The 18907-nt window shown below is 41.1% G+C and overlaps 1 protein-coding gene across 11 annotated transcripts in view; it reads right to left on the reverse strand.

Moving 5' to 3' along the window:
* Positions 1–3023: 3023 nt before the first annotated feature.
* Positions 3024–18907, reverse strand: part of dab2ipb (DAB2 interacting protein b) — a 131449-nt gene continuing 115565 nt past the window's right edge. For 9 of the 11 annotated variants that reach the window (XM_038733370.1, XM_038733372.1, XM_038733375.1 and 6 more), the window contains 5 exons: positions 16001–16886; positions 13500–13637; positions 8386–8588; positions 8202–8289; positions 6628–6795 (listed from right to left, as the gene is read on the reverse strand). In XM_038733370.1, coding sequence (XP_038589298.1) covers positions 6628–6795; positions 8202–8289; positions 8386–8588; positions 13500–13637; positions 16001–16886 — 1483 coding nt within the window. Of the gene's footprint in view, positions 6796–8201; positions 8290–8385; positions 8589–13499; positions 13638–16000; positions 16887–18907 lie in introns of all 11 variants that reach the window. The other 2 variants (XM_038733368.1, XM_038733373.1) reach the window with 2 other exon arrangements.

The raw sequence follows: 18907 nt of genomic DNA on the forward strand, positions 1-18907 counted from the left end.
CTGAAGATGTGTGTATTGATGTGGTCAGAACTATTGTGAGATTTTAAAAAAAAGTCTTTAACCTGCGTATTTAAAACTGTAATTAAATCTCCCTTTATCTCCCAATCAAGCTTTTTCACAAATGGTGTCTTATTTAATGTGATTTCCCGTATGGTCTCATTAAAGGGCACCATTTGTCACATCATTAGGGGAGGATATTACATAATGGCAGCACTGTTTGCAGTTTGAGCTACATTCATCTGTGTCTTGAACAAAGGGGTAATAGATGAGCCTGAAATAGCTCATTTTCTGTATGTTGTAAGACCTTAGATGTGTTTCACAGCACAACCATCTGCCAATGTTTCCTCGACCTTCTGTCACATAGGCTGGCAGCTGCTTTAGTCTTCATAGTTTTTTTTTGTGTTGCCCAGTGGTTCAGCAGCTGTGGTGTCCATCACCAGCCAGAAAGATAAGATTTTACCTTTTTGCTTGCATTGAAATTTCATACAAACACCTTGTCTTGTCCTTGACTTTTCGGAAGTGGTGCTGATGAAACTATAGGCTGTAAATACATGATATAAAAGTTGTCAGTACAAGTTATTTCAGCTGTGAACCTGACATAATACTGATTAGTCTACAGTGGTTACTTTATATACAGGATGATTTTTACTGATGCATTCATTTGTAAGCATCATTTTAATGTAATGGTTGAGATGGAGCTCTTTTAAGTACTTCAAATACTGTGCGGCAAGGCTTGACTGCCAATCTGGCAAAGTGAGAACTGCCATGCGACTTCAGACCCCTGGGGGACCAAAAGCCCCAAGTTTACTGTTTATCAGTTTGTTGCAGTGGAAGAAATATTCAGCTGTAATTGTATATAATAACATAATAACAAAACAAATTTTATAAGCTCCTCATATGTCTGGAGACTGGCTAGGTTACTCCAGGACCTTGAGATGCTTCTTAGGGAGCCACTCCTTAGTTGCCCTGGCTGTATGTTTCGGGTCGTTGTCATGCTGGAAGACCCAGCCACGACCCATCTTCAATGCTCTTACTGAGGGAAGGAGGTTGTTGGCCAAGATCTCGCGATACATGGCCCCATCCATCCTCCCCTCAATACGGTGCAGTTGTCCTATGCCTTTTGCAGAAAAGCATCCCCAAAGAATGCTGTTTCCATCTCCATGCTTCACGGTTGGGATGGTGTTCTTGGGGTTGTACTCATCCTTCTTCTTCCTCCGAACACGGCGAGTGGAGATTAGACCATAAAGCTCTATTTTTGTCTCATCAGACCACATGATCTTCTCCCATTCCTCCTCTGGATCATACAGATGGTCATTGGCAAACTTCAGACGGGCCTGGACATGCGCTGGCTTGAGCAGGGGGACTTTGCGTGCGCTGCCGGATTTTAATCCATGATGGCGTAGTGTGTTACAAATGGTTTTCTTTGAGACTGTGGTCCCAGCTCTCTTCAGGTCATTGACCAGGTCCTGCCGTGTAGTTCTGGGCTGATCCCTCACCTTCCTCATGATCATTGATGCCCCACGAGGTGAGATCTTGCACGGAGCCCCAGACCGAGGGAGATTGACCGTCATCTTGAACTTCTTCCATTTTCTAATAATTGCGCCAACAGTTGCTGCCTTCTCACCAAGCTGCTTGCCTATTGTCCTGTAGTCCATCCCAGCCTTGTGCATGTCTACAATTTTATCCCTGATGTCCTTACACAGCTCTCTGGTCTTGGCCATTGTGGAGAGGTTGAAGTCTGTTTGATTGAATGTGTAGACAGGTGTCTTTTATACAGTTAACGAGTTCAAACAGGTGCAGTTAATACAGGTAGTGGAGAACAGAAAGGGCTTCTTAAAAAACAGCTGTGTGAGTGCCTGAATTCTTACTGGTTGGTAGGTGATCAAATACTTATGTCATGCAATAAAATGCAAATGAATTATTTAAAAATCATACAATGTGATTTTCTGGATTTTTGTTTAGATTCCGTCTCTCACAGTTGAAGTGTACCTATGATAAAAATTACAAACCTCTACATGCTTTGTAAGTAGGAAAACCTGCAAAATTAGCAGTGTATCAAATACTTGTTCTCCCCACTGTATATCTCCCTCTGAAACATAGTGAAGTAGCAGTATAAAGTAGTATCAAATACTCGCTGAAGTGCCTCAAAAATGTACTTGCATTAAATTGATAACCCAAGCAAGCAATACTTTATCCTTTCCGTTTGGAGTTGTTTTGGCGTGGATTAAAAGTACTCCATAGCTGTTCCTCTGCACTTGGCAGGAAATCATCCTAGCATCAACAAGTGGCTTAATATGTGGCTATGTTTTCTAGCCTTCGGTGCTTTTGAGTCCATGGGTGGGAGCATTGGAGAGTGGTAAAACTAGTAGCATGTTTTATTAGCCTGATGTCCTAAATGCACGCCTTTGCCCCGGGGAGCCTGTTCCACTTGGCCAAAGAAATGAGTGTGCCTCATAGGGAGCAATTAACAACACTGGAGCGTTCCTTTAATATACACACAATGAGAATCTGCTGTTAATGAGGTGCACTTTCCCCATTCGATCACACACTGCATAATATTATTAAAGACTTTCATGCTGCATCTCTCCTGCCTTTGAGCTATACTTAGAAACACAATGTGAGGCATTTTTATATAACAATCGGCTCAACAGCTACAGCTTTTTCAGACATTTTGCAACAAAATCCCCTCCATTTTTGTTGTTAAGGCCATTTCAGACTTTCTCCTACCCGCCACGGGGAATAACAATCAGGCAGTATGTAGGTCAGGCTCAGTGAGAAGTAGGCACTGCTCAAACCAGTCTGTCACATCCCTCCATCATACCCTCCACTCTGCCTTTGGACCTCGAGTCTGAGCATATGTTCTCTCTCTAGCTGCTTGTCATCTATCTAGGCCTGCTTTGAGTATTTAATGAACATGTGATTCATCTTGCATGCACTCAAATTAAGCTTCATTTACATTTCATAATAACAAAGTGTTGCAGAGAACAATGCAAGCAAGGCTAGGAGAGACACACACACGAGGATGAAATTTTAAAATAGCTAAATAAAACTTTAATAGGTCTAGTTGCAAATGTACATAAATTGCACAGCCACATTTTGTCAACACAAATTCCTATGTACATTATTGTTTTGTCACTGTCGTCAAAGGAAGCAGAATCCAGCCAAATACTTTATACTTTCAACATACTTACAAAAGTATTTTCTACAAGATAATAGAAAACATACAACATCTTTCACTTTATTTATAGCTTTATATTTTGAATGATCTTTTGTCGGACTGGCTGAACTGTGTGAAACGTGAGCTCATGGTTTTCTGACTCACAACTGAGGTGGGGAAATGCATGGGCGGCTGAGAAGTTTATTAGAAACCAAACAGATTGTGTCTTCTACTTTACTTTTTGTAGATGTACTGATTCTGACAGCCTCATATTGGTTAAATTGTATTATTGTAGGCTACAGTTTAAAGCGAGACTGTACTTTTGTAACTTTAGCTAAAATGCTTAACTATTGTAATAGTAGCACAAGTGGAGGAAAGTCATAAAGCCTGAATCAGAACTGAATCAGTAATGAGCCTTATACAGAAAAATCTAAAATTTGCTAACATTAGCTGACGTTAGCCGCAAAAAGCTACAAGTCACAACACTAAGTACGGCTGTTATGTTAGCATCAAAATGTCCTACTGTTTAGCTGGTTTAAATACTAAACAGTAGTTTAACATAAGCTAAGTTATTGTCACAGCACAAGTTGAGAGAGCTATAAAGTCAAACTCAGTCAATAAAGTGCCCTTCCCAGCTGAATGTACCTAAAATCTGCTTATGTTAGCTAACATTAGCCACCAAAATCTACTTGTCAAAACAGATGTAATGTTAACCCATAAAACTTATGAGTGTATTGAATTGAGCAATAGTGTGTTTTATTGCTTATCAATTCAACATTTCATTTGCAAGATGAAAGATGTATTATTTCTTCTGTCAAAAGTAACATAGTCTCGCTTTAATATCTGCAGTGTTGTTTTAAGACTGAATGCCTGGTAAGATGTGGTGATGATTTTTCCCCCCCAGAGGAATCTTCAGTCTGAGGCAATTCCTTTGTGTTCAAACAGGAAAAAGAGTCTGTTTATCTGATTTAACGGTTTGTGAATGAGGTGTACCAAAAATCCCTTTCTTCAGTTTTGAACTTTGCCACGTTTTTTGAACACCTGGAACAGGTGCTGTGCTAAAAAAAAGAAAGAAAAAAAGAAGCTAATTATAAACACCAACCACTGAACGTAAAAGTGCATAGAGCTAGACTGATGAGAAATACAGGATTGTGCTTGTGAATCTCATCGAGACTGGACTCGGCTTACCCTGAAACCAACGAGGCATCCTCCACGACTTCCCAAAAGTCAAACTCCTACTTCATCAGTTTTTTGGCAAGTGATATTACACTCTCAATAAAAAAACAATAGCTTTAACAGGGAGAACACTGACTGGTTAATTTAATTGTATAGTTATACCTGATGAGGACAGATGACCGACTGAGCTATTTTGTATATACAATACCCATAATGATACAGCAGAGTTTGAGCACAAGATACATTTACAAAAAGCTCTGTTAACATTAGGTAAAAATAGTGTGGGCATTTTATTTACACTTTCCCAGGCTGTCCAGCCTTAATACACTCAGTTTTTATATATTTACCATATATGGTTGCAGCAAGCCATTCATCATCATCATCATCATGAACAACATCATCATCATCATCACCTTCCAATTGGCAACAAAAGAAAACAAATGGTGATACTGACGCAACTGTCTGCTCTAGAGCAAGGATGAAGCATGCAGAGCCTCACGCTTGATGTACACAGTCTGTTACAGGTAAGAAAAATGAATACAAAAATATACAAAATACATATGACGAGGTGGTATGGAGCAATGTGCGCAATGCCAGGAGAGATTAGAAGGACCAAACCCCATGTTAAGACTAACTGTCAGTTAGCATCTTCACATTCAGAAGAACAAGGGATGAAAGAGGGTGGACAGAAGAAAAGAGGGGAGAGATGATGCCACTAGGATTAATAGTCACAGTTTGGATGCAGCATACACTTCATCACCATTGACAAACAAAGCAGTAAGAGAGAAAATGTTGTAACTAAGGAGGCCATTATAACAATGGCTCACCAGTCCAGTGTATAGTATGTGTGAGTGTTTTCTAAACACATGTCTCTCAATAGCTCTTGTGCTGCTAGAGTGAGAGGACCACACACGTAACTCGATTTCAAACCAAAATCGACATCTGGGTTTAACTTATCCGTGTCTTAAGAGCAATCATAAGCACCAGAAGAAGAACCGATCGCTTGACGGTGCAAGTTGTGCAAGATACGCCCGAGCTGTAAGAACAACTGTACAGCCATTTCTCTCAAATGCTGCACACACTGTATGTAAAGGGTTAAGCGTCATGGAGATGTGAAGGATGGCTGAGGCGATGGTGCTGATCACTGCTCTGTGTGGTCTCTTTCTCTAGGGCTCTAAAGCAAGCTACACACACAGTCTTTCATCGTAAGAGAAGAAAAATAAAACTAGATCTCCTAAACTCCTAAATAAAGGGCTGCTTTTATATTTGAGATTATCAAATATAGATATAGATATGTGTGTATACTCTATAGATGAAAAAAAAAAGAAATGCATACATCTATATTAAATTTCATTAATATAGTATCACATAGAATTCATTTACTTTAGTTTTCATAATACATTTAAGTGTGTACAATTAATTTATGTATCCTTTACAAATCCACAGTATAAGTTGTGCCTTTTTTTTTTTGCAGAAATAGGGGAGCTGTGGGATAAAGTCGAGGTGTGTTCCTTACTTAAGGCGTTTCATGTACCAATAGCTTTTCACAAAGTGCACTACAGAGGAGGGGGGAGGTGGGGCTCGCGGGACGCTCAGGAACACACCCGAGGAGTAAAAAGGGTCATAAAGAAGATTGTTTGGGGCTAAAAATTTCTTCTGTTTTTTTTTTAAGCTCCTATTTGGTTCTTTATAAACAATGACTTTAAAGTAAATCACTAGAAAGTAATCCTCTCAAGACAACTAAAGTGATAATCCTCAATGCGTGTTATTGTTTTTAAATGGGTCCACTTGGTCGTCAAGAGGGAGAAGAATGAAGAGAGAGGAGGAGAGGAGGGTAGCTAGGGGGACCGTGTCTGGCGGTCATCACTGTGTGTGGTTATATAGTGGTTTGTCCCAGGCAGGGTCTTGAATTGTCCCAGCGACTGCATACATCCACTGGCAAAGTTGTTTGACTGATAGTGATAATCAAGAGTTATGTACAAGCTCTGCCCCGCCTCCTCTGGCCGTCACCCTCGTAATGAAGGCCGTCTGGTGATCTTGTTCTCTTGGTGATCTGTCTGTCACACTAAAGTCCCGCCTCTTCCCAGGCTGGCCCTTCAGAGTGATACACACTTGCTGTCCAAAAAGTGGAAATGTCTTCTAAAATGTCCTACATCCGCTTCCATAAACACACGCACACACCCTCACAGTCTACCAAACAGGCATGCATCCATGCATGCATGTAGACGTCCTCTCATTGTATAACTGTACACACGCAGGCACGCAACACTCACTCGGGGCAGGTGCCAGTCAGCTTAGCAATTGCTGCTGTTCCTAAACTCTCCGTTTTCAGTAATCTGCAGTTTGGTGGGGTTGGTGGGGGAGATGCCGTTGCGGGTCTGCATGCTGTAGCGCTCCTTCAGCTGGGTCAGAGCGCTCATTAGACGGGCGTTGGCTGCATCCAACGATGCTATGCGCTTCTCCTGCACACACACACACACACACACACACACACAAAGTTAAGAGTTGTTGTAAAAAGCTTATTTCAACCTGAACTCTTCCTGAGGAGTGCATATGTGATGTAATGTATATCTGAAGCATTTTTGTTGAAATTCTCTTTAGATCCACACATCAAAAAATCAAATGCTCTGACATAAATATGAAAAAAAAGACGAAAAACAGGTATCTGTGGCCATCGCAGGACTCTAATAAGCAAGAACAATCATTTAATTCATTCAGTCCGCATGAAATGATTGGCTGGCTTTTCGAGAAAAACGAAAGCATGTTACGCTGTATCATAGCGGTGCCATGGCAGAAATAAATAGGGGGATGATATGACATGACGTTAGATGCCAAAGCAAAGCTTAGACTTAGATGGGAGGAGGGGGGGCAGAGTTCTTAAGCCGAACAGCAACAGGAGACATCTGTCCATGACTCATATGACAGGTCTCAACTACACGGACATTTCCGTTAGTAGGAGAAATTGGTGAATGAGACAAATGATGTGCCACTTACAAATCTCTTCGTATGAGTGCTTCTTACATGAGGCTCTCTGTGTTAATTGTATAATGTGTGCTGAGCTGAGTCACTGAAGCAAACTTCCCTCCTTGTCTTTATAATGAGCTTTTTTTAATTCTCTCTGCCTGTTTGCTGTGGCATGTTTGTTTGCAGATATGCAAAGTCTCATTACTTTAGGTGTGAAGGAGATAAATCACATCTGTATGTCTGGGTTTGCGTAAATGTCATGTTGCAGAATCCCCCCCCTCCATTCTGTTGTAACATCACTTTGACAATCTCCACAGATGCATGTTTGCGCTTAAGTGTGTGTTTGCCTGCATGTAATGTACACTTTTTTCCCAGTGTACAGAAGAAATGGTATCCACAGATGACTGTAAGAAACACTCCAGCAGTGTTTAATCCTTTATGGCAACAGCTATGCCCCAATCATTCTTTGCCTAATTTTTAATTATATTCATTATTCAATATCAAGAATTCCTTGCAGCTAAGTGCTCCAAAGCAACACTTTTTTTCTAAGAAGGATTTTAAACATGGTCTTATATGAATAAGAACCACATGGATTATAGAAGAGCTACATGTTGACAGAAAACTAGATAAAAAATTTGTAAATGTATGTTTTATAAGACAGAGTGGGAGGGAGCTGGGAAGTTCTACTCAGCCATTCAAGCTTGTCAATGCTAGAGCTGAGACAGCAATGAATTAAACATCTCTTTGTATTTCAGTGACCCTTTCTTTTCCTTACACTGAGGATACAAGTGACACATACAAAGTTGAAACGCAGACGGAAAGTATCCACAAAACCATATGCAACCTGCACAGCGAGCGCTAGAGATTTTACGGCAGTCAATGTATGGTGCAAGAGCGAACTGACCTGTGCGTCGATGATCTTCTGTTTAGAGTCTACCACTGCCTGCATGTCTGAGTGATCCTTCTTTAGCTCCTCCTCCACCGACATTAACCTGAAAAAAGGACAAATTTAAATCAAATTACTTCAGAACAGGACAAATGCGCAAGGCTGCAGTTCAACATAACAGCTTCTTCGTCCTTCTCCCTACCTGCTGATGATGCCCTTCATCTGGAGGTCCTTGTCGTCCTGCTGTCTGCGCAGGCGCTCCTCGGACTCCTCCAGCCTGGCCTGGTACTCCATCAGCACCTTCTGGGCCTGTTCGTCTTGACCCTTGAGACGGGCCTCGTACTCTTCCAGCTTCTGCACCGACGCCCGCAGCTTCTCCTGCAGCACTGCGATCTCCTGCTGGTACTGAACAAAGAAGCAGAGAGATTAGGAGATCGTCGCTGTTGTCATTATCATCATGATAATTATCATAATCAACCCTATCTGCAGGGTCCCCTTCTTCATTACCATAACTGACAAGAACAAAAAAAGAAATCTCTAAGTCAGGTATTATTTCTGTCTAGAATAGAGAGGCAGCCTCTCTCAGGGAATCACATGCTTCATTTACAAGCAATTTTCGTTTTTGCACTGTCATACTAGACCTGTACAGCTGCCTCACAAATCTTTTTGCCTTTTAGTCCAAATCAAACACTCCTACTAAAACAGAGAAGCTTTCATTATTATGAGCAAAGCTTCCATCACCAAAAATAAATCAAAAGAGTGTGAAATTCAGCTGTTTCTCTTGTCAAATCTCTGGATTGGCTCTTAAACCACTGGCCTGTTGAGAGGTTAAACTGGCAAACAAAACAGAGGGGAAAAGAAAGGAAGTTTAGGATGAATAAAGACAGAGTGGAGGTGAGAAGGGAGGGATGCAACCAGTGAAGTAGGAGTCTAGTCTGTGAAATAAGCCGAGAATCTCTCCCTGACCTCTCGCTCGACCTTCGAGAGATGCTTTTGAAGGAGTTGTCTTCAGACAAGGGGGATACGAACGGAGGAATCAAATCTCTTCTGAACAGAAAAAAACACGGCATAGCAATCCATCCAAACAGCTGCAGGGATATTTCAGTCCGGACCAAAATTACAGCCTAAATTAGAGCTAAACAAAAGCCAAAAAGACCTGAATATCTGCGAGTTATATCTGAACACGATCCAGCTCATTATTCAGCAATAACTGATGGAGAACGCTCTGAAAGACAAACTATCCGAGCACCCTGAACGATCAGATTCAATTACACACCGTGAGGATGCTGCTGGGATCATTTATCTTTCCTTGTCACCTTCTACTTATTTTCCCACGTCACTCTCCTGCCTACCACTGGGACATTTTCCCCAATCACCCTCCCCCCTTCTTCCCAGGAGGAACAGTGACCTCAAATAGAAATCTTATCTGCTTTTCTACCCTTTCTCCACTCCTCTCTCTATATCTAATATCCATGGGCTCTTGTCACCAGATCCCCTGAGAATGAATGACATCTACGGTATCTTTAACTGCCTTTGTCCTGCCCCTCACTCGCACAGTACATCTGCTCTTGTCTACTCTGTACCCCTAACGTCTTTCCCTGTGCCAGAGGTAGGTAAATGGCGATAACAGAAATATTTGGCCTCTTGAAAAAAGTTTTCCCTTAATTTTCATTAAAACCTTTTTTTTTTTTTGATGAAATTTACTTTAGTTAACAATATCAATACAAGCCAACTTTAAAACCCCAATATATTTGACCTCATAAAATCTAATATACTGTAAATATTTGGCCAGTCCATGGTGCTGGAATGAATCCCTCACAGACCTCAAATGTATTCTTACATGAAGTAAAATAAATGAACAAACAAAAGATATTGAAAACAATACAGGCCTGCATTTGCCACTCCACAAAACATTGCCCACCCAAGCAATGAACAATGCTGAAAAAAAACTGGCCCATGGTTTAACTTAATTGTTGACCCATGCCCTACGCTCGCTCCTCTCACCTGCATCCTCTCTATCTATCTGTCAAACCAGAATGAAGCTGATGTTTCTCCTCTTCTTCTTCTCCTTTTTTTACTGCAGCAATTGAAATCTGAAAATAAATCTTAGCCTCACATTAATATGGTCGATTGGCTATTTTGACCGCATTTTAATTTTTAGTGTAATAAAAGCTTTGCATCACTGACATTTTACAAATATATGTGTACTTTGGTCCCTGATGACAAAAAAGAAATTTTAGTATTTTAATCTTGGATGGCTGTCCTGTTGATCATATACAGAACAGACAGAATATTATCAGCTTAGTGTTTTTCTTTGATATTGTTCCTTGATTGTGTGGGCTTGAAATTCAATTAACTAAAGAATATAATTAATGCATCTGAATATTGATAACAGAACAAGACAAAAGACAGTTGGAGAACAAAGGTGGTTTGAACAGATGCATCTCTGCACCTGCTGTTCTTTTGTTAACATCTGATGACGTTTAAGGTAGACTGCATTTCCAACCATACCAACACTGAACTCACATTTTTCACAGGACACAATTAACTCAAAACTCAATACTAGAAAGACTGTTAAAAGGGAAAGACTGGGAAAATGTATAAAAACCCAATCCATAAAACAGGAACCTCCAATGACTGGGGTACATATACTATATTCTTTATCACCTTAAAAATAAGATGTTCTTTTTCTGCCCGATAAAAAAAGCCTACTGGAATTATACTGTTTTATAGTTATACATTTGACCATGCACATATTTCAAATTAAACAAGCAGCTCAACCAAAATGTATTACTTTTGACATAACACCGCCTAAACTAATTCAAGAAATGGACCGATAGCTATAAAATGTCCTCAGTTAATGGAATATGGAGATGGAGAGAATAAGCTAAAGACTTTAAAGTGAAATTGTTTGATTATGAGGCCCACAATTAAATAATAAAGTTGAGCTTGTCTGTCATTAATGAATGACATAATACCAAAAAGTTGGTCATTCTGTTAATCATATTTTCTGTATTACAGCCGGAGTGTTTAATTCATGATTTTTTGTCTGCTTATTTGGTAATGACAATGGCACTTTATACAGTATGCATGGCAGTCTGTCTTTTCTACATGGTTTTCTCTCTAGTCTTTATGCAATTATTAATCATTGAGCTTTCTGCTGTGTGGCTACTTGATATGCTGAGGAACAGAGCTGTACATATCATATTATATATGTTCATTGCACATATTTTCACATTTAAGTATTTGTGTTGTGTTTGTTTGTTGTGATTGTTTATTGGTGCCTGTGTTTCTTCGCTCATTCTTTTTTTGCACTGGAACTGAGCTGTACTAAAACAATTTCCACCAAAACTGTTGTAACAAAGTATCTATCTCTCTATCTATCTATGCAATGGAAGCAATTGGAAATGTTTTATTACCTTGCAATAAAAGTATGAAAAAAAGTATTCACATCTTTCTTAAAGACATTAACCTTCATTTATAGACATAGCTAAAAAATGCACAGCACAAAATTCCAACTTTCCTGTGTTTCACATATGCATGCAATGAAAGTGGCATTCGACTTGAACATTTATTTTCTAATACCATTTGTTTTTGAATAAAATAATGGTATTAATAGTAATTAATAGTAAAATAGTATGTTATTATTGCATGTATTTGTGTTCCTCTAAATGAGCACATGATCTGATTTATTTCTTTTTTTATTGTCCTGATATCTACTCCTCCTAACAAGACAAATATATGCCCTAACCTGTTACACATCAATGAATATATACAGTATATGTAAAAGCTTAAAATGGCTACTGTAGAGCCTGTATTGTTAAGACTGTATGGACCATTAGCTGCAGCCTGTACCTAAGCTGCTGTGTTTTCCAATCCTTCTCTTGTTGCTGCTCTGCTATTTTAGGGTGGCTGCGGCTTCTTTGTTAAGACTGAAGTTATTGCCTTCTTTGGTTGCTCTCCCTGCCTGAGCTGCTGGCTTCCATAAAGTATGAGCTATGTTAGGATGACAGGTTTGTATTCATTATGGATGGAAGAAAAAAAAAGGGGGAGAATGTGGCAGCCAATCAAAGCATGGAAGCGAAGCTGAGGGTGAATGGTTGTAAAGGTTGCTGAGAAGAGAAGCAGGAACGTAGGCAGAGGGAAGCAGCAAAAAGCCTCTTTCTGTCTCTATCTTTCACATAGATGCAAGCGCACACAAGTTACAACACATCTGTGTGGATGTTCTGCATGTGCATACACACAAACACACATACACACACCTGCTTTGGGCTATTAAGTTCATTTTTAAAGATGGTAAGAAAGGGGGGGAGTTGTGAGGGTGTGTGGAGTTTTTCGAGGAGGAGGGAGATTTTTAATGAAGCAAGAAGATTATAACTACAATATCCAACACTGTGCAAGTCTCACTGCACACTAAATGTCTAGAAGTTGTTCTTCATCTATAGTACTGTGCAGAGGTTTTAGGCAGGTGTGGAAAAATGCTGCAAAGTAAGAACACTTTCAAAAATAGACATATTAATAAATTATATTTCTCAATTAACAAAATGCAAAGTGAATGAACAGAAGACAAATCAAATCTAATCTAAACCACCCTTTGCTTTCAAAACAGCATCAATTCTTCTAGGTACACTTGCAGGAAGTCAGGGTTTATTTTTTTAGGCATAGCCTATCGTCAATTTTTTAACTAAACAATTATACCAAACAGGTGCCAATGATCATAAATTCAATATGTAGGTTGAAACACAATCATTAACTGAAACAGAAACAGCTGTGTAGGAGCAGGAACAGCCAAACTCAGCTAACAAGGTGAGGCTGCTGAAGGCAGAGTGTGGCCACACCAAATATTCCTAAATATTGCTGTTGATATGACTTTCCTGCAGTTGATGGCCACGACTACGCTCACTGCAAGCTGCAAAAAAACATCCCAGAAAAATAGCCTGAACATCACTGAAAAGCCAATTTAAGGAAAATAGGAGATTGAGGAATTACGGGGTCACATGCGGAGTCAGACTGATAAACAGTATATCCTATTTACCTCAATGTACGCAATAAATGCCCATACTTCAAGTGACAATTTGGGTATATCTAAGGTACCTCAGGCTTTGAGGAAAAACAAAGACAACGTGGGAATAAATACAGCAGATAATTGAGTGTAGGAGGGTGTTTTAAGAAGGGAGGTGAATGCGGGAACTAATGAGAGGTAAAGAAAGGAAGGATAGTTAAGTGGGAGTATCAGGGCTGAAGGGCTGAAGGTTGAGGTGGTTTGTGAAAGGAGGGGTTGGTAAAGGTCAAAGGTTGGATGAGGAGGCAGGTTACCTTCTCCACCTGATTCAGATCCTCTCTGTTTCTCAGTGACTCGGGCTCCATCCCCTCATGGTCTAAATACTGCACATTCATATTCAATAGCCAGGCTGCTGTGCGGTCCAGCGCACTGGGGTTCACTGGGGAGGGGGCCTAGTGAATATAACACAACACACACACAAACACACACACACACACAAACAAACACACATGAGCTGATTGCAAGTGGTAGGGAAGGGGTGGGGGGGCAGGTTGCAATAACAGCACAGAAACAACAGAAATAAGCTTGAAATGCACCAACTCATCTGGATTGAAAGCAGCAGGTGGAATGGATGCACACGCCTGTCTTCAAGTTCACGCATACACCGGAGCACACACTTTGAAGCACTGATTTAAAGATCTGTGAGTGTGTACACCTACGGTCTCATACTAGCAGCAAGGAAGATAAATACTATAAGATTAAGAATGACATTTAAATCAGCCTGGAGGCAGATACTAGCAGTTAAGGTGTGTGTGTGTGTGTTTCTGCCAGTTGAGTAGAGAGTGTGGCTGTGGGCTGTTACAGTACATGAGAGGAAACGTAGGATGTCTTTATAGTCCAACACACCCATTAGCATTAAGGGCTTTTGAAAAGGCTGACATATGTGAATCTGAATATCTGCAAATGGACAAAATCAATGGATGAAACAGATGAAAATAAAGTTTGCCAGCCTACAAATAAAGTGCATCATCACTTTACTTTGTTGTTGGCTTTATTAACTTAATTTGTAACTGATATCAATTAATGGACAACCTCTAAGAAAACTTTACTCCAAACACATTCAATTAAGATATAAATCCACATTCATTTATAATCAAGATCAAGCTGTTTAATAGAAAATATATTATTTTCAACCATAACATGAAACTACTCTGAGGAGGAAACAGAACTTAAAGCCACTATGTAGAATTTATAAAGTTTCTAACTTTGGCATCCCCCAGTTTTAGTATGAAGAAGTCAACCTACAGTCCTGGGAACTGACCCAGGGCAGCTGAGGTGAGTGGGCATAGGCTGCACCATTTTCAAACTCTCAGTCTTCTACCAAAAAGACTAAGAGTCTACAGCTAAACGCTAACATCAGCATGCTAACATGCTCACAGTGACAATGCTAACATACTGATGTTCATGATGTTCAACAGGTATAATAATTTAGCACATAGCATGCTAACATTTGCTAATTAGCAGCAAATGCAAAGTACAGCTGAGGCTGGTGGTTATAATTAGTTTTTAATTTTGACCTGATGATGGCAAAAGATAGACAATAGACAGTTCATCCTGAGGGGTACACAAATGTCTGGTCAAAATTTCATGGCGATGTATTGAGCAGTTGTCGAGTTCATTCAAAACCAGAAATGTCAATCTCATTGTGGCACTAGAAGAAATGTCAGTATGACTCTTCATCTGGGAACCATAAATGCCTGTATGAAATGTTAACCAAACTGTATAGTAAATGTCCAGACACTGAACAAGTGGAGCCTGGAGCCTTTGACCTGCTGGTGGAGCTAGAGAAAGGATGACTGGATCACAAAAGTTGTTGGGATTCATGCTCTGGGGACCATCTTCATGTAAAATTTCATCCATTACAATCCATCTGATCTAATATGTAAGTCTGTACCAAAGTGGTGGAGTGACCAACCAACACTACCACCCGTAGAGCCATGCCACTAGCATGAATAAAAAAATAATAATGCTGTAATCACATAAATATCTCCACATAGTGGCTTTAAGGTACTGGACCTAAGCTTTTCTTTTTCAGTCACCGAGAATGAATGTGTTAAGAAAGAATGTGTTTGGTGCAGCAAGTCAGGCAACCTAAATGCAATCCTGCATATTATTGCATAGAGAGGAGAGCAAGGTATTATGGTTAATATGCAGATGCCCTCCCCTTCAGCCAGTCACCACGGGCAACAACGGACCAGTGTTCCTAATTACATCCTTTAGTCCTGACCTGCCGATAATGAACATAGACTTACCAAAAAAGGCACTGAAGGAAGTGCCAATTTTAAATGGAAAGCCCAAAACACTAACCCAGAAATTTACTGTATGTTTGTATCCATGAGGTCTGTTTTCTGCCATTTGTGCACGTGCGAGCACATCTATTGCTAGTTAATAAGATGTTAATTGTGCCTCCGCCACTCTTATTCTCAGCCCATTAAACTTGACCAGTAAAACAGCGGTGAAGTGATGAGTTGCCTGTATGCAAATTACTATTATTACACGCACAATGACTATAGTTCATTAGGGCACAACGTACAAAGTGTCTGTGCTGAGTCCACCCACACAGCCTTTTTCAAAATGCTATGAGACAAATGGGCATTTTGTAACAGGAACCGTTTCTATTTCTATAATTTCACGTGATTACATAGACAGAGACAGCTATAGTTGGCTTAAATAATGCCTCTAATGAATATAACCCACAATTATTCTAAGTTAAAGATGTGCATGCTACAGTCGAGGCTCTGTGTGAGTCCCATACCTGTTTGTGTTGAGCCCTCTGCTTGGTCTCTGGACTGTCACCTTTAGAGGAAGAGGACTGCTGTCGTAAACGAGCGCCGCTGCCAGGCCAGTCGGGGGATGATGTCATCATGTTGCCAGATGAGGGGCGGGGGTAGGGACCACTGCTGAGCAGATTCGGAGGTGTGCGGCCACGAGTAATGCTCTGGGGCGGAGGTTGGTCTATCCTCCGCTGTGGGCCAGCACTGTTCTGTCTGGGGACGGCGGGCTGGTGCTGTGTTTCTGTGAGGGACAGCTGTCGGCGGTTGAACTCCCCTGAACGCCTGGTGTACTCGTCCCCACTGCTCCCCCCACCTCCACCTCCTCCTCCACCATGGTTCAAAAAGGTGTGCTTTCCTCCTGCTGGTCCATCCTCATTGTTGCTATGGGAACTGACAGAACTGTGGCACTCTGAGCCCGAGTCGGTCATTCCGCGAGGGGACATGGGCAGGCAGGCCGCCATCTGGTAGACTGGGTTCTGGAAGGACAGGGGGGCAAGTAGCTGGGCGGGTCGGCCTGGGGTGCTTTCTGTGGCCAGGCTGGTGGGGGTCTGGCCTGGCCTCCTCAGGGTGGGACCTCCAGGAATGTTGCCCTGTGGGACTCTGGCTGACCAGCCTACTCCAGAGGCTGGGCCTTCACCCAGGGCATCCGAGGAGCTGGGACCCAGGCCACCTTCCAGACTGCGGGGGTCCTGCAGGTCCACCATGGACAGACTCTTGCTGCCATTGGACATGCCCAGGTCAGGTTCATTGGTCTCAGAGTAGCTTGAACTTCGTGCTGGGGAAGGCTGGATCCCTGAGCTCCGTGTCACAAAGAATAGGTCCTTATTTTCTGGGGTAGGGGAGGGTAACCTGGTGAAATCCACTAATCTGAAAGAGAAAGACCAAACAATTAAGTAAATTTGGTATGCATTTTAGAACCTTAGCCAATTAAGATCAGTCACAAATTCACTGAAAGATCAGTCACTCAAGCTTTAATTAGCAACGCAAGGCATATTAGAGTTCTCACTAGAAAAACCTCAAAGTGGAACCTAAGAGAAACCCGAAGCAAGATGATTTAACTTTTGATTAACAATAGCCACTGCTAAATGCTAAACTGGAGTAGTTTAGCATTTAGCTGAAATGCTACAGTCACAGTAGCACAACAGGAGAAGATTAAAAAAAACAGTGAACATTTAAACATCTGCCTAAAATTTGCTAACATTAGCCACCATAAGCTACCTGTTATAACAGACCTAGTAAGGCTGTAGCAGCAGTAAAACCTTTTGTTTTGCTAAAATGGTAAGCTAATGTAACAGTAGCACAAGTGAAGAAGAATCATTGAGTCAATAAAATGAATCAGTAATATGCCTTATACAGTGAAATATAAGAACATTAGTCACAATAAGCTACTCGTCATACAAAACCAAGTAAGGCTATAGCAGAAAATAAAAGGTACTTTATTATCACATACACATACTGTACATGTGAAGTTCATTCTCTGCATTTAACTCATCCCTCAAGGGAGCAGTGGCCAGCCACTGTGCAGCAGTGGGCCTCAAGTAGTTAAATGCAGAGAATGAATGGAGAACATTTGGGGGAAACCGGAGCACCTGGTGGAAACCCACGCAGACAAGGAATGTGGGGAATGTGCAAACTCCACACGGGACTACCGTGGTTCGAACCATACATAGTGTACCTAGTCTCAAAACCACAAATTGTTTTTTAAATTGGGTAACCTAAAACTTCTGAATACTGTAATAAATATAATTTTGAAGATGTGTGGCCCCTGCACTTATTTGCTTTGTCCCCTCACCTTCCCTTTCTTCCTTCCCTTCACCCTGCAGATGGAGGCTGTATTGCCAGAAGACCATTACCTTGACAGCCGTGATTTATCTTCCAATAATCTCTATCATTCACATCACGCTCATCTCCTCCCTCTTTCTGTGTCCTTATCCCTCTGTTCCATTACCCTTCCCTCCTAACTTCTGTCTCCTCTTTATTCTGCTCAATTTCTTCCCTTCCTCAATCTCTGCACTGTCTCCTTTTCTTTCTCCTGCTTTTCATGTCACTGGTTGGTGGATGAGAAGCAATTAAAGTGAGAATTGTGAGCTCACTCGAATGCTGTTTCAGTCGCACAGCTTGTTGATGAGGATACACCACACACATACACAGACACTGACACACATACGTCAATAAATGAGCAAACAGTTATTGTGATAACATGAGTAACGTGAAGATGGTAGGCTCTGACATCAGGTCATATATGGACATACATTAATTAGTTTGATCCCATTGATCCTGGGCCTGATTAGCATAATGATACCAGCTGTCTGACCAGTTTTCTGCTGTTGTCTCATCTTCCTGTATTCTCCAGTATGACCTCATCTGCCTGCCTGTGTTCTGGCATTGTGTTTACTGGTGTTTATGAAGCACAGTTTGTCTGGCTATTAATCATACAATCATACATCCTGTCGGTCCCTGTGCCTTCATGTTAATCTTTTTAAAGTGTCACCTTGCCATTGTTCTGCGAGGGAGTGAGAGGACAGGAGATAAGTGAGATAAGGCGCTGTCTGAGTGTGTATCCATCTACAGGAGAGTAAAGGAGGCTTCATGAGGCTGAGCAGGGGTGACACTCTCACAGCTGACAAACATTAACACTCAGCAGAACTGGTAGTCTGAGAACACACTCTAGATGAAGAACAACGGGTATATATTATCAGCGTTGGCTTTACTATTGGTGAGTCCCGTGACAATTTTGTGTTGAAATTTGTTTCCCCCGAATGGACCTGTTCCACAAGTAGCCTCTAAATCCCTTCAAGGCCCGACCTGTAATCAAATACAGCAAGAGCTGGCTGCTGGCACTATGCACTGAAGGCAAAAGCAAAAAAAGGGCACTGTAGGGTGCCACA

Source organism: Micropterus salmoides, unplaced genomic scaffold (assembly GCF_014851395.1).
Source record: "Micropterus salmoides isolate LMB-PRFRI ecotype aquatic unplaced genomic scaffold, ASM1485139v1 Ms_hic_scaffold_20, whole genome shotgun sequence".
NCBI lineage: Eukaryota > Metazoa > Chordata > Actinopteri > Centrarchiformes > Centrarchidae > Micropterus > Micropterus salmoides.